This window comes from Lutjanus erythropterus, chromosome 22 (genome assembly GCF_056507025.1).
Source record: "Lutjanus erythropterus isolate fLutEry1 chromosome 22, fLutEry1.hap2, whole genome shotgun sequence".
Taxonomy (NCBI): domain Eukaryota; kingdom Metazoa; phylum Chordata; class Actinopteri; order Lutjaniformes; family Lutjanidae; genus Lutjanus; species Lutjanus erythropterus.
The window spans coordinates 19498972-19517538 of NC_139338.1; the positions used below are offsets into that span (position 1 = coordinate 19498972).

Genomic DNA, 18567 nt, shown 5'->3' on the forward strand with positions numbered 1-18567 from the left:
ACTGATGTTACAGATTTGCATTTTTTCAGTTGCCTTGTTTAACGTGTTTTTGGTCAAATTAATCTTTAGTTAAAACTCCCCTTACCTTGACCCGGGCTGTAATGAAGTGGGAGCTCGTCCAGTAGTATAATTAATGAAAGCTGACAGTTTTGCAACTCTTGTAGCTGAGTTTCAAACAAGTTTCAAGTGCGTTGCAGAGGACTTCACACCACGCAACTCAACTACTACTTAGTTTTATCTAAGTTTCAACTAATGTTGCGTGAAAGTTTTGCCGTGTAAAGCCAGTCTCTCTTCCTGTCGCTGTTTCTTTCTTCCCACTATCTCGGCGTCTACCTCTGTCCTCCTGCAGTCTTTTCTTTACACCAGCACCTTCCTATGCCCATTTTTGCACACCAGTCACAGCTTTAGCTTCATGCTTTTTTGCTTTCTCATGGTCTGTTTTCTTGGTTGCCATGATGTCACCCAGCTCAGAGGCCTAGCCTTAGCTTCCCTCTATCTTTCTTCTAACGCAGAGGGCATCATGGCCGTGGAAGGCTTTGACTGCTCCCCTAATTTAGAAAAATAACCATCAAATTTAATGAGAATGCTTAAAGATCGTAAACGTAATAAGGCAGTTACCATGCTTGCTGGAGTTTCACAGCAGGCAGCTACTTGTTCACCTCAGGTGTTACACGAAAGGTAACAGCCTCTAAGTTAAGTAAAAAGATAGCTTTTTTGGTAATTTGGTGAATCTGGTTGTTTTAGACACGCAGGTGCCCACTATCGAGAAATCTCACAGTAGCCCTGGCACATCGAAGCCTTCCCCGTCCGAGGGCCAGAGCCAAAGCCACAGCCACGGACACAGCCAACACTCTCGCTCGCACGGCGCTTCACGCTCCAGCAAAAGCGCTGCACGGCAACACCATCAGGACGGCGGCGGCACTGGAAGCAGCAGAGGCGCTGCCGTAGCGACGGGCGATGCCCCGCAGCAGTCGCACCAGCAGCAGCAGCAGCCGCCGCAACGCCTCCAACCAAGTAAACCAAGACGCAAATAAAGCCTACGCAGCATGGCCTCCTCGCACTCATCTGTTCAACCTTCTGTTGTTTTTTTTTTCTGTTTTCTTTAGTTTCCTTTTCTATTCTTGGTTTCCCTCACCCTTTACGCCCTCTGGTCCTCTCACAGTGTGTCAAATCTCTCACCGCTTCTCTTCTGTATGTACTCACGAGTGTGTAGAGCCAGCATCTCACCTGTACTGTAGCACACTGTCTTTGACCTTCCTCAGTTTGACCCTTTTTCAAAGAAACCAAAGAGGCAAAATGGCTGCTTATTGGAGGCAAATTCTAACTACTTAAAAACCCTTTAAAGTAAACAAGCTATAATTATTAACTATTAATATTTTCTAATATTAATTTAAGACAAAGTTTGACAGAAATAATTACTTTTATGGAGGTTAAAGTTAGGTTTTGCTGTTTTGAACAGTAATTTATTTACATTAACTTTATTTAAGATGAGTATGACAGTATGGAAAAAAGTAAAATCTAAAAAAATAGTAACAGCGGAGTTGCAGCACTTATTCTTTAAGAGCAAATCAGCAAAATCTGTCAATTCCTGTCAGAGCACAGTGACATCCCCAGCTCTCTCAAATGACAAGACGAGCACATTATAAAGTTTGTTGCTACAAGTTCAGTTAATGGAGTTCACCGGGAAAAAGTTTCTGCTTCCAGAAGAGGTTTCTGCCGCCAGCTACTGTAGCATTTAAATATTTTGGACTGATTGATCCAAGCAGGAAAACAGAAGAAAGTTGCAATCCCAACCCCCTCCCTAAAATATCATTAACCTCTTTTGGTTTTTAATTTTTTTTTTTTTAATTTCCTTTTCGTTAACCAACAACGACCAGCTTTTCTGAAGCTCCTCCACTGGGATGGCTGTGCATGCAGTCCACTAACCCCCTTTTTGTGTTTGAACAACTACCGGACCCACAATGCACCTCAGTAGATGCTGCACACCCCTCCTCTTAGTGAGATGCGGGAGGGGGCAAATGTGCACGGCACACTGTGGCTGCATGTGATGTGACAGTCAAGCTGGTTGCCATGGTGAAGATAAACCGCTCTCTGAATCTCCATCTCGCTCCTCCCTCCTTCCATCTTTAAACTGCGACCCCATGACCTTTGTCCCCTGGCGTTGACTTCCCTGACATGTGACCTGCGCCTGCGAATACAAACAGGCCAAAGAGGCCGCCTTTCACTGAGGCACCAGAGGCACAGCGTGGTGGGCGTGCTCACCATTCAGAGGGCCCAGTCCGATTGGCTGCCTGCACTGCCATCGGTTGTGTCGGCCAAAGGGAGCAGAGCAGACGGCAGACACCTGACCCTCAGGAAAGCCGTGTCGGAAGAGAGGCCGCAGAGCATCGGAGGTGAGAGTTTGCCCAAGAGTCTCCTCTCTGTCGTGTGACTGAAGCACAGATGGAGCAAGGACTACTAACCACTAACGCACACCTGCAGAAAGAGAGAGGGGAAGCTTTACAAGCTAATTAAAGAGCCAGGAAGACAGAGAGAAAGTCAGCCACATCACCAGAGATTCATGCAGCGAGACACTCTTTCTTAACGGCCACCAACACGGCTCCCTAATACCAGGAAATGAATGTCTCAAACTGTCATGTGATTCACTGAGAGTTAACACACACTGCCACATCTGCCGCAACCATGACTCCCCCATCGCTTCATTGAACTGGTATTAGTGAGCTTTTGCAATCCAACAATGCGTTGAGTGGCCTGAAAGAAAAACAAAAATGTGTTGGCATGGATCATGTTCTGCACCACATCCACGCATCTCACATCATTCATACTCTATCACACTGCCTGATCAGCTGTCTGCGAAGGAAATGTTGACCTGTAAAACATTTAAACATGTACCTCCCAGATTTGAAAAAAGTTGAGACTATAAATCTAAACAGAATGCAATGATTTGCAAATCCTTTTCGACTTGTATTCAATTGAATACAGATATTTATTGCTCAAACTGATAAATCTTGTTGTTTTATTCTAAATATACAACCACACTTACTCGCAAAAGAGAAGGCCATATATCAACAACATCCAGAAATGCTGAAGAGTCCTCTCTCATCTCATCTGAGACAGAGAGGGGAAAAGTCTACATTTCAAATTCTTTTCTGGAAACCACGGATGTCGTGTCCTTTGGGCTAAAGAGGAAAAGGACCATCCAGGTTGTTACAAACACAGAGTTCAAAAGTTAAGCATCTGTGATGATATGGGGGTCCGTGAAGGCACCATTAATGCTGAAAGGTACAAGGTTTGGAGCGTCACGTGCTCCCGTCCTGACGTCTTTTTCAGAGACGTCCCTGCTTATTTCAGCGAGACACATTCTGCAGGTGTTACAACACTGCTGCTTTGTAGTAAAAGAGCCTTCCTGCATTCCAGTCTTGTCTCCTGTTGTGGCGCATCATGAAGAAAGAATTTAGCTTCCAAAACTTTAACAATAAGTGTCCTCAGTTCCCAAACACTTGCTGAGTGTTGTGAAAAGAAAAGGTGATGTAACAGTTGTAAACGTGCTCCTGTCCCAACTTTTTTTGGAACGTGTTGCAGGCATCAAATTCAGGATGAGTGTATAGTTCCTAAAAACAACAAAGTTCAAATCAGTTTGAACGTTAAATATCTCGTTTTTGTGCTGTATTCAGTTAAATATAGGTTGGAAAGGAATTGCACTCTGTTTTTATTTACACTTTACATGGCATTCCAACTTCTTTGGAATTGGGCTTGTACTTCTAAAGAATAACATCTAAAATATTGTGCATAAAAAATGTACATTCATAAACATTTTTAAAGCTCCTCCAGGTATGAAAATACTCATGTAATTTCATCTTTAAACTAAACTAATTCTGAGATTGAGATATTAGATCATTAATAATAAATCATACAGATGACTAACAGCGTCAGTTGGGTCTACGTGCCTCTTGTTCAGTCTGCATTAACATATGTATGTGATATCTCTCTGGATTTATTTGTCCGTGTCATGTTAAAGCTTTATATGTGAGCTGTTACCGTCTTGTCTGTGTCTGAGAGAAAGGTTGTTCATATGCTTCTTGCTAGTCCTCAGTGTTTGTGTGCAATTCATTACAGTCCAGTCCTGTGCGGTTTGAACAAGCTTCCCTTTTGACTGCGACATTAATTACTTTGACTGTGAAGTTGATTATGATGGATTCTAGTTGCAGCTGCAGATTTTAACCGATGCATCTTGGCCCAAGTTTTCACATTCTTGGACCCGGCAGAGGTGCAATTTTTTCTCCCCTGTCTCTTTGTCGTGATGGGTGTGGTCGTGTCTCTGCGCAGCTCGGTCTAGCCACAGATCCGGCGACGCCCCGGTCACGGCAGCCTCATTGGACAGCGGCCTGAGTGGCAGCGCCTACAGCCTACTGGACGAAGACGGGGAGACAAACGAGGTGGACAGTGCCATCTTCCAGGTGCCCCGATTGTGAGTCGAGATATTTAAATATTTTTACCTTAAAAGGCCTCAGTAATAAATGCTTATTTGATGCTAAACTACTACTTTATCTAAACCCAGACACCCGCCCCCAGTAGATTTAGTATATGTCAAACTGTTATGTAGTTCTTTAATTTCCAGGATTTTGTTTTCCCTCTCTTTAGTGGAAAGATCCCAAACGGCACAGACGCGATGAAATCATCAATGGGACACGGTGACATTGAAGGTTAGACATACAAAACGTGTGTGTGTGTGTGCAGTCAGAATAGTAATATATGCATTTTAAGCATTTTTCAGAATAGTGTTTGCATTCAGAATAGTAATACTGATTAATTTTCTATTCGTCTTTTCTTACATATTTTTGTCTGAAGAACTAGTTTGTATGTTTATATGACAGTTTCCATTGCAGTCATTTAAATGTTTGCTAACCACTAATTTGAAGAGACATGCATAATACCATCATAAACATGTCATGACACCTGTTCTTTTAATGTACATTGGAGATGTCTTTGTTACAACAACTTGACATTAACCCAAATAAATGTCTTTGTTATGACAACTTGATGTAAAACAACAGAACATAACCTGTCAGCGTCTTTGCTGCGAACACTAAACAAAGAAACTGTTTAGCTTTATGTTTTAACATGACATTAAACTGTCATATGTGGTTGGTTTTGCCACTGGCTGTCATGAGACTATTATAAGTGTGCCATTAATATTTTTCTTGATATTAAGTAAAGTGGTACATTTTGGACTTGTCATAAAGATCTCATTAATTTTATTACTAAAGGTGTCATGAATAATTTAATCAACTTCATCTAAAACAGAACCATTTTATCATAAAGAAAGATGTCATTTAATATTATGTGGCCAGTTTGCACAGTGTCAAGGTGATTTAGCTTACAGAGTTAGCTGATGAACAGACAGAACATGCTAACTGTTGTCTGCTGTTATCTTAGCTAGTTAGCTTGGTTAGCCGTGGAGCTAACTGACTCAGCCCTGAGGTGCCAGGAGCCACAGCGAGCAAGAAAACCACCTTGGTGCTGCGCAGTACAATGTCGTGTTAAAAAGACAAAGCTAAACAGTTTCTCAAAGTTTGTTAATGTCAGGTTGTCATAAGAAAGACATTACTGGCTTGATTAATGGGAAGGATGATATTTCACATTAATAATTATCATTTACACACCCTTTCAAAAAAGTGTTACCAAAATATTTCATTCACATCATTAACTAATTACATTTATTGATCAGTCTATACTTGCTGATTTTTCTTATTTCTCCGTCCTGCGTGCGACATTTTGAGTCAAGTAATTATGACTAATGCAAAGACACAAAGATGACCTTAAAAAACTAAAAGCTAGAGCTGTTATCTCACTTTCACATTTACGACGAGGCGTGAGACTGAAGCTAAATACCGAACACACGCAGATGAACCCGTTAACACGTTTATTCTTATCCACATGTTTTCCCTCGCCGTTTGTGTCAATGCATCTCTCTCTCTCTCTGCAGGTCATAAACACACACACACACACATCCTTCGCGTCTTGTTGACCCAGCTTTCAAAACTGTCATTCCTATTCAGTTGCCACGGCAACCAGAAGCCAGGCAGAGCTCCTCATAACTTCTCCCCGTCCTTGTTAAACAAATAGACGTGATTGCTCGCAGGCCGTGTTTGATGCTGCTCATCATGAGGGTGCACTCAGTGTCCAGCAGGGGGAAGTCACGCACAGGAGAGGACAGAGACACAAACTGAGAGAAAAGGCGTTGAATATTTATAGCTAAGAGACCAATACATGGTGTATGTTCTGTTGAGATGATTCAGTACGCATGTTTTTGCGTGTTCAGGTAAATCCCAGGTGATGGGGGAGATAAAGATCGCTCTGAAGAAGGAGATTAAGACGGAGGGTGAGCACCTGGTCCTTGAGATTCTTCAGTGTCGCAACATCACCTACAAGTTCAAGACTCCAGACCACCTGCCAGGTAATGGAAAATAACACATAGCATCAACAAACATGCTCTGACTGCTCCATTTATGCTTGTATACACACAAAAATTCAACCCGAACATGCAAGATTTGACAGCAGCTTAATGTGATATATATCATTTTTAATGCATGACAGCCGGGAGGCCCACACAGACACTTGTTTAGAGAGACTGGCATCTGACATACCACATAATCCTGCCAGTTCCTCTAGATGCAGAACCACAGGTGTCGTGGTGTGATAAGTGTTTTCCAGCCAACGTTCCCTTGGAAAGCGGCGTTCGGCATATATTTACCCAGTCTCCAATGTACATGCAAGGTTAAAAAACACCATTAAGACAAGAGCGGTTCACACACAAACACGTAGCCTCTCAGTGGACATCTTAGGGATGTGATGTGTCACCGTGTTCGCACTTTACCAGCAGCGAATATCAAGTAAATGCCTGGAGACAATTCTGAGAAAAGTGAGCACAGAACCAAAATTAGAGACACTGAACTGTCAGCGTATTTTTATTTTCTTGATTTCCTTTTCAGATACAGGTATTTAGAAAGAAAAAGGGAGTGATTACTTATAAAACTGCTTAAAATTTCCTTTTCTCAATGACTATAACTGACTATAACCAGGTGAAATCTGTTATTTTACTGTACAGTTTTTGAGAAAATTATGAATGTTATAATGTAATTTGAGCTGACTGCACAGACTGTGAAGACTTAAAGATATTTGTAAAATTCGGTATTTATTTGGTAAATATTGTTCGTCTTATGGCTAGAATATCTGTTACCACTTGTATAAAAAGTATAATTTCTATTAATCTTGTTAACATTATATTGTGTAACAGAATTAAATGACAGACAAACATTGGTAGCTAAATTTGTGCTGATAAATTCATCTCTATTGTACAGACACACCCAGATGGACACTTTTGATTAACACCCGAGGTTAAAAATTGATGTTAATACAGTAGCTGTGTTGTGTGATAGAAAACTAACAGTGCTCTGAGTCACAAGGTCTGTGCTGTACTATCTAACAACATGTAAAACATTTAGATCGATCACATGTGAACATGTGGAGCACACCGCAAAATCAGAGTTCTCTTCCCTCGATTAAACGCAGATTGCCGCCCACATCACCTCCTCTTGTAATATTCACATCCTGATGCCCGAGCTGCCTGCCATGTGTTTGATTTGCATTTGTTTCCAGATGGGATCTGCACCCAGGACTTTATTGCTGGCTGTGTGCATCTGTGACTCTCTCTAAAGCTGGTTTTGGTGTTTGTATGTATCTTTAGTTTCTTCTCAAGCGGCTTTGACTACTTAAACAAACACCAAAGTATTTGGAGTTACGGCTCTCTTATCGCCCTCTAGTGGCTCACTGGAGGAAAAACTGAAACTCCACCCATCTTTAATATTAATGACCAATTACATCTTAGTCTTCTTAGTGAATTAACTTTTTTCTATTTCTTATGTATACGAATAAAATTGCACAGATTGGATCACTGATGTTTGCCTCATTGATTGATTTACTGATTGAGATTTGACACAGTATCTGTTGACATGATACTGTAAACAGAGGCACTAACAGTTGAAAAGACACTTTAATAACCTTAAAATGTCAGCATTTCACTGATGTGTGTGTGTGTCCACAGATCTTTATGTAAAGCTCTATGTGGTGAACATCGCCACCCAGAAAAGGATCATCAAGAAGAAGACCAGGGTGTGTCGTCACGACCGCGAGCCGTCTTTCAACGAAACCTTCCGCTTCTGTATGAACCCCACCGGACACTCTCTACAGGTAATACCCCAGTCCCCAACAAGCAACAGTATAATAGCTACATATTTTGGGGTCGTACAAGATATAAAACCTGGAATCATTGATACACTTGGTACCACCATCCTGTCCCAACAGATTCTGTTATTTTATGACCTATTTCCTGCCTCAAAAGTTTTTAGAAACACATTATAGTGTGCTAGCTTTGTGAAGAGGCCACTACTACTTCCTTCTTGAAAACAGATCAAACATCGCCCCATCTTGGACGTGTCCCTCAGCGTTACGTCACAGATTTCTTTTGCTCTGACTGGTCGTTGGTCTTTCCAATGTGCATTTTGGTCCGTCCCCGTTAATAACGCCCCCGAAATTGAGCCACTGTCTCAGCATCAAAAACACCAGTCCGACCTGACAATGACCTGAAACATGGACGCTCTGTTTTGCAGTTTTATTGAACAAGCTCAAACATGTTTGAGCCACCACAGCCAGACGATGGAGACAGGATGGTACTTTTTTTCTTCTGTGTCGTTTTGTCGAGACTGAAGTCAGCTGAAGTGAACTGCTGACTTGGACTGAGAGAGTCACTGAGGGTACATTCGTAACTGATCATTAGGGAGGTTGAGGGGAAGCATGTCGTTCGTGTGTTGGTTCATATCGTGCTGAAGGAACGATGGCTCAGGCGCAAGCCGTGTTTCAGGTCCACCCAAAAAATCCTGAACACAGGAATCATAAAACTGTAAATCCTCAATCATCTGACAAGCTGCTTTCTGTTCTTTTCACTCCAGCTGTTCCTGGTGTCCAATGGTGGCAAGTTTGTAAAGAAGACCCTGATCGGGGAGGCCTACGTGTGGCTGGACAAAGTCGACCTGCGCAAGCGAGTGGTGAGCTGGCACAAGCTGCTCGCCAGCACCGCCCAGATCCACTCATAGAAGGAGACTCAATCAAAAAATAAAAAATAAATTAAAAAAAACTAAAGCTGGGAGGGCACAACGAGGTTTCTTGCATCTTGGGGACGCTTTGGTTCAACATCTGTAACGCTAATCCACTCTTGTCAGGTGGGGGGAAAAGGGTGGTTTGGGGTACAGGACGGGAGGGCGCAGAATATCTCTTTCTTCAATCTTTTTTTCAGGGCTCGGCTAGTTTGAGTTTGTAAGAGCAGTTCTGATGATGATTTCTGTCACGCCGGAAGTTTGGAGGGAGTCGTTATGCGTTTACAGGGAACACAAGTTTACAGGACGTACAGTGTACAGAGGTGTAGCCAGGGCGGAGGAGAACACAGAGTTCAGAGGTCAAGCGCGGAATCAACCAGGTATTACACACTTAAATTCACAACACACACACACACACACACGATTATGTACAACAACTTTGCACACAGTCATTCACGCAGAAGAGAAATTCTAATTCTACAGGGAATGGACACACTTGTAGATTTATTTAGATGTTTTATCCATGAAATTGCTTTATTATGACCGCAGAGTTTTATTGATTTACAAAGCATTTTGGGAAAGAAATATTGAAGACTCCGCTACGGAGACCTCTTCTTATTTATTTTTGTATTATGATATTAGCGTAGAGTTCTATCATTTGTCTTCTCCTCAATTATTTAAGTACTTAAGAATCTATCCTGGGAAGGAAGGAAGCATAGTATATTTTATAACACACTACCTAGCATTCCAGTTCAAGAGAAGAAGAAAAAAAACAAACCTCAGCATGACTTCATTCACTTTGAAACCCATCGTTTTTCTCCTCAAATGATTATTATTGTTTGATAAAGGATCTATATTGATATATATCAAATTGGACACTATATATTGTGTGCATGAGTCTATTTGTTCTGCACAAAAAAAGAAAAATCACCTCTAAGGTTCACTTTGTATATAGTGAAGTGTCATAGCTGGAAATTAATTATAACTTATATAGATAGATCTATAGATATCTTTATCACAGACAATCGAGTCTTGATGATTGTGACAGAGTTTTTATTTACCCATGATGCCCCTTAGAATGTGACATGTTTACCATATGAGATTTAAGTATTTTTTTGTTTTTTTCTTTGTGAGATCCAGGCACATTATATCAGTCCTGCTTTGGTTCGTAGGAGCAGTCAACTCGACAAAACGCACGCTTTTGTGGTATTTTGCACTTTTTCCTGCTTAGAATGTAAAACTGATGCCATCATCCCGCTGAAAAATGAGAGAAAATGAGCCAGAGATTTTATTTTCCCAAAGGGAGACGAAGTACACTCTTAGGAATAAGGGTTCTTCTCAATCTTTGAAGAAAGGGTTAATCAATGGTCCGTGGTAATCCAGAGAACCCTTTTTGGAAGAAAGAGTTCTTCAAGGATTGTTGAGATCACTAAAGAGCTTTTTTGTCAAGGGTTCTTTGTACCATAATTTAAAAAGCGTTTTTCAGTAGAACCCCCTGAGTGAGATCGAGATAAAACTCTTGGAAAATAAAGGGATTCTCAGTAGAACCCCCTGAATGAGTTCTAGATAAAATGCTTGGAATATTTAAAGGGCACACAGCAGAACCCCTGTGTGAATTATAGATGAAACCCTTATGAATGGAATACAGAAAGGGTTCTCAGTTGAACTTGAAGCCTTGGGTGGGTTCTTCTTAGCACCCTTAGCAGGTGAAGAGATTATGGATAGAACCTGCAGACAGAGTTCTGGGTGGAACCATTGCACCAAGAGGATCACAGATGATTCTATGTACAACCCCTTATGTCGGAGGGATCTGCCAGAAACCAAAAAGGGTTCTCCTTTGGGGACAAGCCAAAGAACCCATGATGGTTCTAGTAAGCACCTTTATTTCTAAGAGTGCAAAGAGATTAAGTTAAAGACGATATCAGGAGATATTGTGGTGAACAAAAGACAAATGTGCTGAAACTACCCATGAGAAAGTACTATGATCATTCTAAGATACGACGATGCTATTATCACAGTAGCATGTTGATGTTTTGTCCCAGATTTATTTATTTATTTTGTCGTGTCCATGTTGTCTTTCACCTACACTTCACTGTTGTGTCTATAAAAACCTACTATGCCCATCGTGTCTGGAGAAAGGTCATCCTGTGTGTTTGTACGGGGGGTCAAGAGGCAGGACGGCGGCTTCATTCAGCATTTTCAGTCCGACCTTTCAAAGCAGTGAAACTACATTTAATATCTGAAAGGATTTCTATGCAACATCTTCTGTATAATTCAAAGGTGGTAACTGCATCTTGACTTGCCAGAAATGTGACTCTTTGTGGGAGAGGCAACATTTTTCTTTTGCACTGCTGTGTTTTCATGTCCTTCATGAAATGGTTATTGCTTTAATATGTTTTTGTTTTTTTTTAATTTAGGTGTTATTTTGTATTTGCTATATGACTCTTTATTTATTGCCTGTAAGTTGTATTATATTTGTTTACAGTACATATCAGTTGTACATAAAAAAGAGTTGAGAATTTTTCTTTTTATACACAATGTAGTGCTTGTTTACAAGGTTTAGACGGCCTGAAACTCAGAGAACCAACTTTTTTGCCCTTGTGCACGAACACACACTCACATATGGAAATGAACATGCACAGATCCCGAATATTCACGTAGTTGTGAGTCAAAATAAGAAAAAGTAACATTCCTATTCATCATCTTTTTATGCACTCCCCCTTTGAATAGTTTCCTTTTCCAGTATGTGTATGAAAAATGACCAAAAAAGACAATAATCAATGGACATTATACCTGAAATGATAGTAGTTTTAAGGTCAGTGTGTTACTTTTTTGTTTATTTGCCTTATTTTTTATACCCACGTGCTTGTGTGTGTAGCATCTCCATACCAAGTCCATGCATGTCATTGGCTATAATGCATATCTCTTCTTTTAAGTGTCGTCTGTCTAAAACTTTAAAATCTCTCGTAACACAAAAAGAATTACACATGCTCACACGGAAACACACACAAACACAGATGCCATCTCTCTATTTCCAACCTTGTAAATACATAGCTTTTTTATACTGGGGTTTGGGGAGCAATAGGTCTTTTAGCAGACAAAAAAAAGAGGTGTGTGATCATAGAAGTAAAAAGGTTGTTTTTCTCTCGATCAGTGTACAGCGGATAGACTGAGAAATGAGCTTCTGTCTGTCTATAGGGACCCAGATTTACCCAACCCTTTACACCAAACACTAAAGGTTTACCAGAGTCTAACTTACACAGAAGTCTTATCTTAACAACTCAAGCAGTTGCAGGAGAATTTAAATGTGCTCACACTGGATGTTGCATGTTTCGTTGGTGGTTCATACTATTTTTGTGTCCAGATATTATTAAAGAAAAAAATACAAGAATGAGGTAGAGAAAGATATAGAACAAAAATGTTATAGAGGGGGAAAATTATGAAGAAAACCTATTAAAATTATCGATGATGTATGCTGACTGTACAAAGATTATGCTTGTAAAACCTGTCTGGTTTTTCACTTGTAAGTAAACAGAAAAAAAATCTACTGTCATGGTTTTGTGATTGTATACAGGAGGTATTGATAAATTATGCAAATTGTGCTGTAAAAATGGCTGTTGCCCCATGTCTAAATATTAAATATCAGTACAAATCAAGCGTTGTTGTGTAGTGACTTTGATATCTTTTTTTTCCTGGGATTTCAAAGCTGGTTTGCAGATGATGTGAAGTACCAGCTTATAACCACAAGATGGTGCTGTGTGCTTCCATTTTGTCCAAAGTGAAGCCAGCTTGATGGGTCCTACACAGCAGCTGTGGTGCACCTGAGCAGGTGTTTTCACTTCCTGGTTGATTAGTCCTGTTCTCAAGAGAGTGTTTGGTGTTTGACTGGCCGCTCTTCTCTCCTGTGGCCTCTTCTCCATCCAACTTTAAGGTGAGTGGCGGTCTAATTAATAGCACCTGGTTTGGTACAGGGCCTTTCTGCTCACTTATGTTAGCAGACCAAAATGTTTATATTTGATTTCTAGTTGAAAACTAAAGTCTAAGACTTCAACCAGCTAATATGCATACCCAAGTTTGTTTAATCCACACTTACCAACCTTGAGACCTCAGAAATGGGGAAGATTTTGAAGCCAAACCTGGGTTCTGAGAGGCCTCCCTCAAAATGTTTGAGTAACTTCTTTTGCAAACAGGTGCCTGCAAATGACCTTAAACTGATGATTATTAGCTTGGAAACACAATGGGGCCACAACATTCAGCCAGTTGTCCAATGTCAAATTTGATTAAAGTAATCAAGTAAATGCATATTTTACAAATGTTTAGCAAAAAGTCAAAATGGTAGCTCGATTAAGCCTCTCTGAGCATAAAATGTGCCCTTTTCTTTAGAGCTTTTTTCCAGAAACAAAGTGTGAAAATTTGCCATAAGTCAGGAGAAATATGGGAGAATTGTACCCCGTGAGGAAGCCGGGAGATAGCAATGAAAAATCGATTGGGTTGGTATTGTTTAATCATTTGGAACATTTGTTCAGTTGTGGGTTGAGAGATAATACTGAGTGTGAACATATTTCTCCAAAATCATATTTTGGTGGTAGGTGAGATGTGGTCTGCACAAAGATGTAATTTCAACACATTTAGTGTTTCATATAAAATGCCATAAATACTGAACTAGGCTGCGTGCTGCCAACAAGAAGCTTCCAGAACTTTGAGGAAAAGGTTCTGTACATGAGCGTGGGAGAACCACTGGACTACTCCAAAAGTACATCCACTGGGACTTGGAGAATTGTGAAATTAGTTTTCATGCCTTTCTGCCAGAAGCGCCAGAAATCTTTCTGTCAGCAAGTCTTTACGAAGGCAGTGGACGTGGTAAAAAGAACAGGAAAGTCCATTTTAGCAGGAAGATATTTTGGATGATGGTTAAGGTGAAATACAGGATTCTCATCCAAGAGACTGGATGTAGAGATTGGATGTAGTTTCTTGGTGAGGCTCCACTGTTACTCCAAGCTATTATTTGCACATGAAATATGAGCTAAATGTCAACAGTGTCTTCAAATAGTCGGTGAAAAAACTTTTACTTTTTAACCAATTCTGAATGTCTTTTCAACGGTGACCATAGCTGGAGAAACGGTCACTGGGAGCTGATATATGATGACTTTCACAGAAGATATTTTGACTTTCCATAGAACAGAAAACTGTGACAAGTGAGCCAGCATGCATAACACCAGGACACTGAAGCTTAATGGAATTAAGGCATCATTAATTTCACTAGAATTTACACTTGTGCTTTTCCTGCTATGACATGTGGGCCTTCTGACACTGGACAGGCTTCCCTACAGAACAGGAGGGGAAATTAATCAGGAAGATTCAGTTCGTTAGCTGCACTGGTAACACTCTTTTGGTTTTGTTTAGATCCATAATCCTGCAGGTTTCCACTTTGATTTCAGTCTCTTTTTTTTAGTTCAGTAAAAAAAAAACATCTTGTATTTGTTTTACTTAGTTGCAAGTCTTGGGTGGTCTTCATCTTCCTTGTCCCCCTCGTTCCTTGAAGTGGGTTATGACAATAGTGACACTAGTTTCCAAAGACGTATGCTTTTCTCTCCCTCTCACTCACTTAATCCAAATGAAAGATGTCCTCTTTGTTCTGGCAACTCATAGAAACAATCAGCCAGAGTACATATCCACCTCCTTGTAAGTGTGCTCATAAATCTTGATGTCATCAGTCCTCTAACTTGGCAGTCCAAACACGGCAGTGCTGATTTGTGTACTGTGAGTAGATAAGAGTGAAAAATTAGTTGAAACGGTTATATTTGTGTGTTAAATATATTTGTGGTTGGGATTTTTGACGTTTAAGTTCAGCAGTGATGGTTTGGAGACGACACAAGCAGTCTGTAGAAGTGAGCAGCTGAGTCCTGTCCCGTCCTCTGTTCAAATCTATGAGGTCACCCTTTATTTCGAGAACCAGCTGGCATTGGATAGAGAAGTCTCTAAAAGATAAACACTTGTAGAGCGCTGGCTTGCGGCGATCGGGGATTTATCAGAGATGAAGCTGCAGTTGGCTTACAACTGTGTCGCGTCATAAACACTTGAAGCATGTGCGTGTAGCCGGGGTGCACCGGCAGCTGATGAAATACTTAATGGAATAAAGTGACGCTGATGAAAAGGAATTAATTGTAACTTTGAGTCGCAGCCAAGAAGGGCTTTAAAAGACTGGACATGTGTTGTTTATTCTCTGAGTTTGTCATGTGTTTAAATGAAGTATCTTTCGATTGTTTTTGTGCCTGGTGACGATCAGCAGGCTTGAAAAACATTCTGGTGCACTGAGAAAACAGAGTTTCTCTTTCTGAGCTGCATCGTAAGCGTTCTTATCTTACACTTTTTAAAGTTTCTATATACACTCATGCAACATTATGACATAAATATCATGTAATTGAACATAGGTTTGATCCAGGATAATTAGCCATTTAAGTTAATGGTTTCTCAACATCACAACTGTATTTTACTCAATTAATTTACTCAACATCCTGCATTGATCTAAATTCATTTTTTGTGCAGGGCTTTTTGAAAGTTTATCATTTCATGGGAGCATAGTTAGATGCTACACTATTAAATGTTTGGCCTAATCATCAAAAATTAGCATATTCTACACACACATACGGTCTTTATGCACAGGTTATGTATTATATTATATTATACAGGTGTGATGTGTGCGGATTCATAGTCAACTGGGAAAAAAGAAGATAAAAAAACACTTATTTGAGCCACTCTTTGAGGTTTTGCAGTACCATTTCCCAAAAAGGTAGTGACAGTCCCGTAGAGCAGTGTTCCCCAACCCTGGTCCTCAGGACCCACTGTCCTGCATGTTTTAGATGTTTCCCTGCTCCAACACACCTGATTCAAATGATCAGGCTGTTGTCAGGCTTCTGCAGAGGCTTGATGATGAGCTGATCATTTGAATCAGGTGTGTTGGAGCAGAGAAACATCTAAAACATGCAGGACAGTGGGTCCTGAGGACCAGGGTTGGGGAACACTGCTGTAGAGTCTAAAGACCTGAGCCAAAAGTTGGAGCTGACATATGAGTGCCAGCATTTATTTAATTCTGCCAGCAGAGGGAGTGAGAAACCCATTTTGCAGAGTCACCCACTGGTCTCTTTCTGTGATGATTTATTTTGGACATTTGACTCCATAAATTCCCCTTCTGTCAAAACCATGAGGTCAGAGTTCACAAGGAAAATAATGTATTGAACGGAAAGCTTGAATGCATTTTCATTTGTTGATGTGTGTGTGTGTGTTTGTGTATGACTTCAGCTATTTTCGGAGACACATTTCAGATTCAGTACCAGTTAATTAGGGGCGGCTGGTGCAATTGGGGAGCTGTAGCAGCTGCAGCCGTGTCCCCAGTTGGAAAAATGCTGACTTTTGGGTCAGTGTTTGAGGTTAGGGATGATATGGACAAAATGAAACACCAGGATATTTTTGACCAATACCTCAATATGGATATTTATCAGTATTACCATAATATTGTAGGAATGACTGTTGGTGCTTTCACTAAATATCCACACAGAGATTTTTAATAAATAATCATCAGTAATGTGGATATAATAACTAAGGCACATAACAGCTTGAACAGTCTGGTAAGTTCAGAAAATTGCACCACTTTACACATAATTCAATTACTTATGCTAACTAAGTTACTAAGACTAACTTATGCTATATTATGATATAACAGTATTCAAAATCTAAGATGATATCTAGTCATGTATATGTAGCTGGGGTAAGTCAAGTTAATGGAACCATGTCCCCAAAAATAACATAAGTAAACGTGTGTGTGTGTGTGTGTGTGTGTGTGTGTGTGTGTGTGTGTGTGTGTGTGTGTGTGTGTGTGTGTGTGTGTGTGTGTGCACAGACAGTCTGTGGATGGATTATGTGTGTCAGCACCTGCTGGGCGGTGACTCTGCAGCTGCAACTACAAACCACCTGCTTCTGCCTGCTGAGTTTCACAAAATAAAAAATGAGTCAGAGAGATTCTTTTTTTAAACACACACCACCTTAACACCTCAGGAAACTTTTAGTCTCGCCACAATATTCAGTCTTTACTTCATTATTATTATCCTGTCAAGTCTGCCAACTTCCTTCATCCCTGATATTTTCCAGAGTGGTATGATGCTATTAACCTGGCACACCAGATGGTTTGTTACACAGAACTATCCAGAAAGTCGTGCTTGGAAACTTTTTGGAAAAGAGCAGGCACTTTCAAAATACACTTGGCTAACTTCAACCAATCAGATCAACGATTCCATGGATGCATCTCGCCATCTCTTAACACCTAAAACATCGCCTGTAGCTGCTAGCAGTCCCTTCAAGGATGCTGATTGGCTGCACCACTTTTGGTGCGGACACAAACAGATAACATGAATGCAAGATGGATTCTTGCGTGATCTCACAAATCCAGCCGCCTTGCAAAGTAATGATGCCACTGGCAGGCAACCAAACGTTGATTTTTAAATGGTTGTGTGAGACTTGATGATGACTAATGCTGGGACTTCACATCAGGGTTGATGATATGGTGTAATTATAATCTTTGCATGGACACCTGTTGCAAACACCATAAACGGCCGTGATAGCTGTGTAGGGCTTAGTAAGCATCAGTGAGTCTCAACTGTACTTTTAAATAGACAAAACGTTTCAAATATAGAAGAGCGCTGAGGTCTTGCCACAAGCTATATTCAGAGGGTTTGACATCTCATCTACTGTATTCAGATGTTGACAGAGACAGAGTGCATGCATATATGTTGAAGAGACTGAATTATTTGAAATCTTTGAAAAATCAACTAAATTTATCAACAGAATGTTAAAAAAAAAAAGTATGGTGTTGCAGAGATATTTACATAAGTTAGCATGCTAATCACCTAGCTTTTGCCCTAATGTAATGTTATTATATATGTTCACCCATATTCTAATGGTGTATATCAACAAAAAACATCTGACTTACATCTGGGAAGTCTTTGTGAGAAAGGAGTATAGTGTTGAAGGACATGTCTGAGTTGACTTCTCATGTGCTTCTCGCTGAAAATGTTCACATTTTGATCAAAGGACACCAGGCTCTCCCCGCCAGATCCCACGCTGTCTTCATGATACCTTTTCTGTCTCACTCATTCGTTTCATGTTCCCTGTGTTGTCTTTCATATATTCACTCTCTCCATCCCTCTTCTCAATAACACCCCCCCCCCCCCCCCCCGTTCTCTCTCTCCCTCTCTCTCTCTTTCTCATCCCTCTCCCCTAAAGATTTGTTTGTTCTCCTCTTTTGCCTTCAAAGATGTGGCCTGCGTCAGACAGGGGCCTGGAAACACCCTGTGTCTATGATTCACTGAGCAGTGAGGCTGATCAGAATGACAGAGATTTGGCAAGGCCACATCAGGCGGCG

General features: G+C 40.6%; 1 protein-coding gene across 6 annotated transcripts in view; it reads left to right on the forward strand.

The window, feature by feature from the left end:
• pcloa (piccolo presynaptic cytomatrix protein a) overlaps window positions 1–12808 on the forward strand; it is an 81493-nt gene extending 68685 nt beyond the window's left edge. For 5 of the 6 annotated variants that reach the window (XM_084711400.1, XM_084711401.1, XM_084711402.1 and 2 more), the window contains 6 exons: window positions 745–1014; window positions 4327–4468; window positions 4642–4703; window positions 6323–6457; window positions 8105–8250; window positions 9009–12808. In XM_084711400.1, coding sequence (XP_084567526.1) covers window positions 745–1014; window positions 4327–4468; window positions 4642–4703; window positions 6323–6457; window positions 8105–8250; window positions 9009–9152 — 899 coding nt within the window. In that variant the 3' untranslated portion in view covers window positions 9153–12808. The remainder of the gene's footprint in view (window positions 1–744; window positions 1015–4326; window positions 4469–4641; window positions 4704–6322; window positions 6458–8104; window positions 8251–9008) is intronic. The other variant, XM_084711405.1, reaches the window with a different exon arrangement.
• Window positions 12809–18567: the final 5759 nt, after the last annotated feature.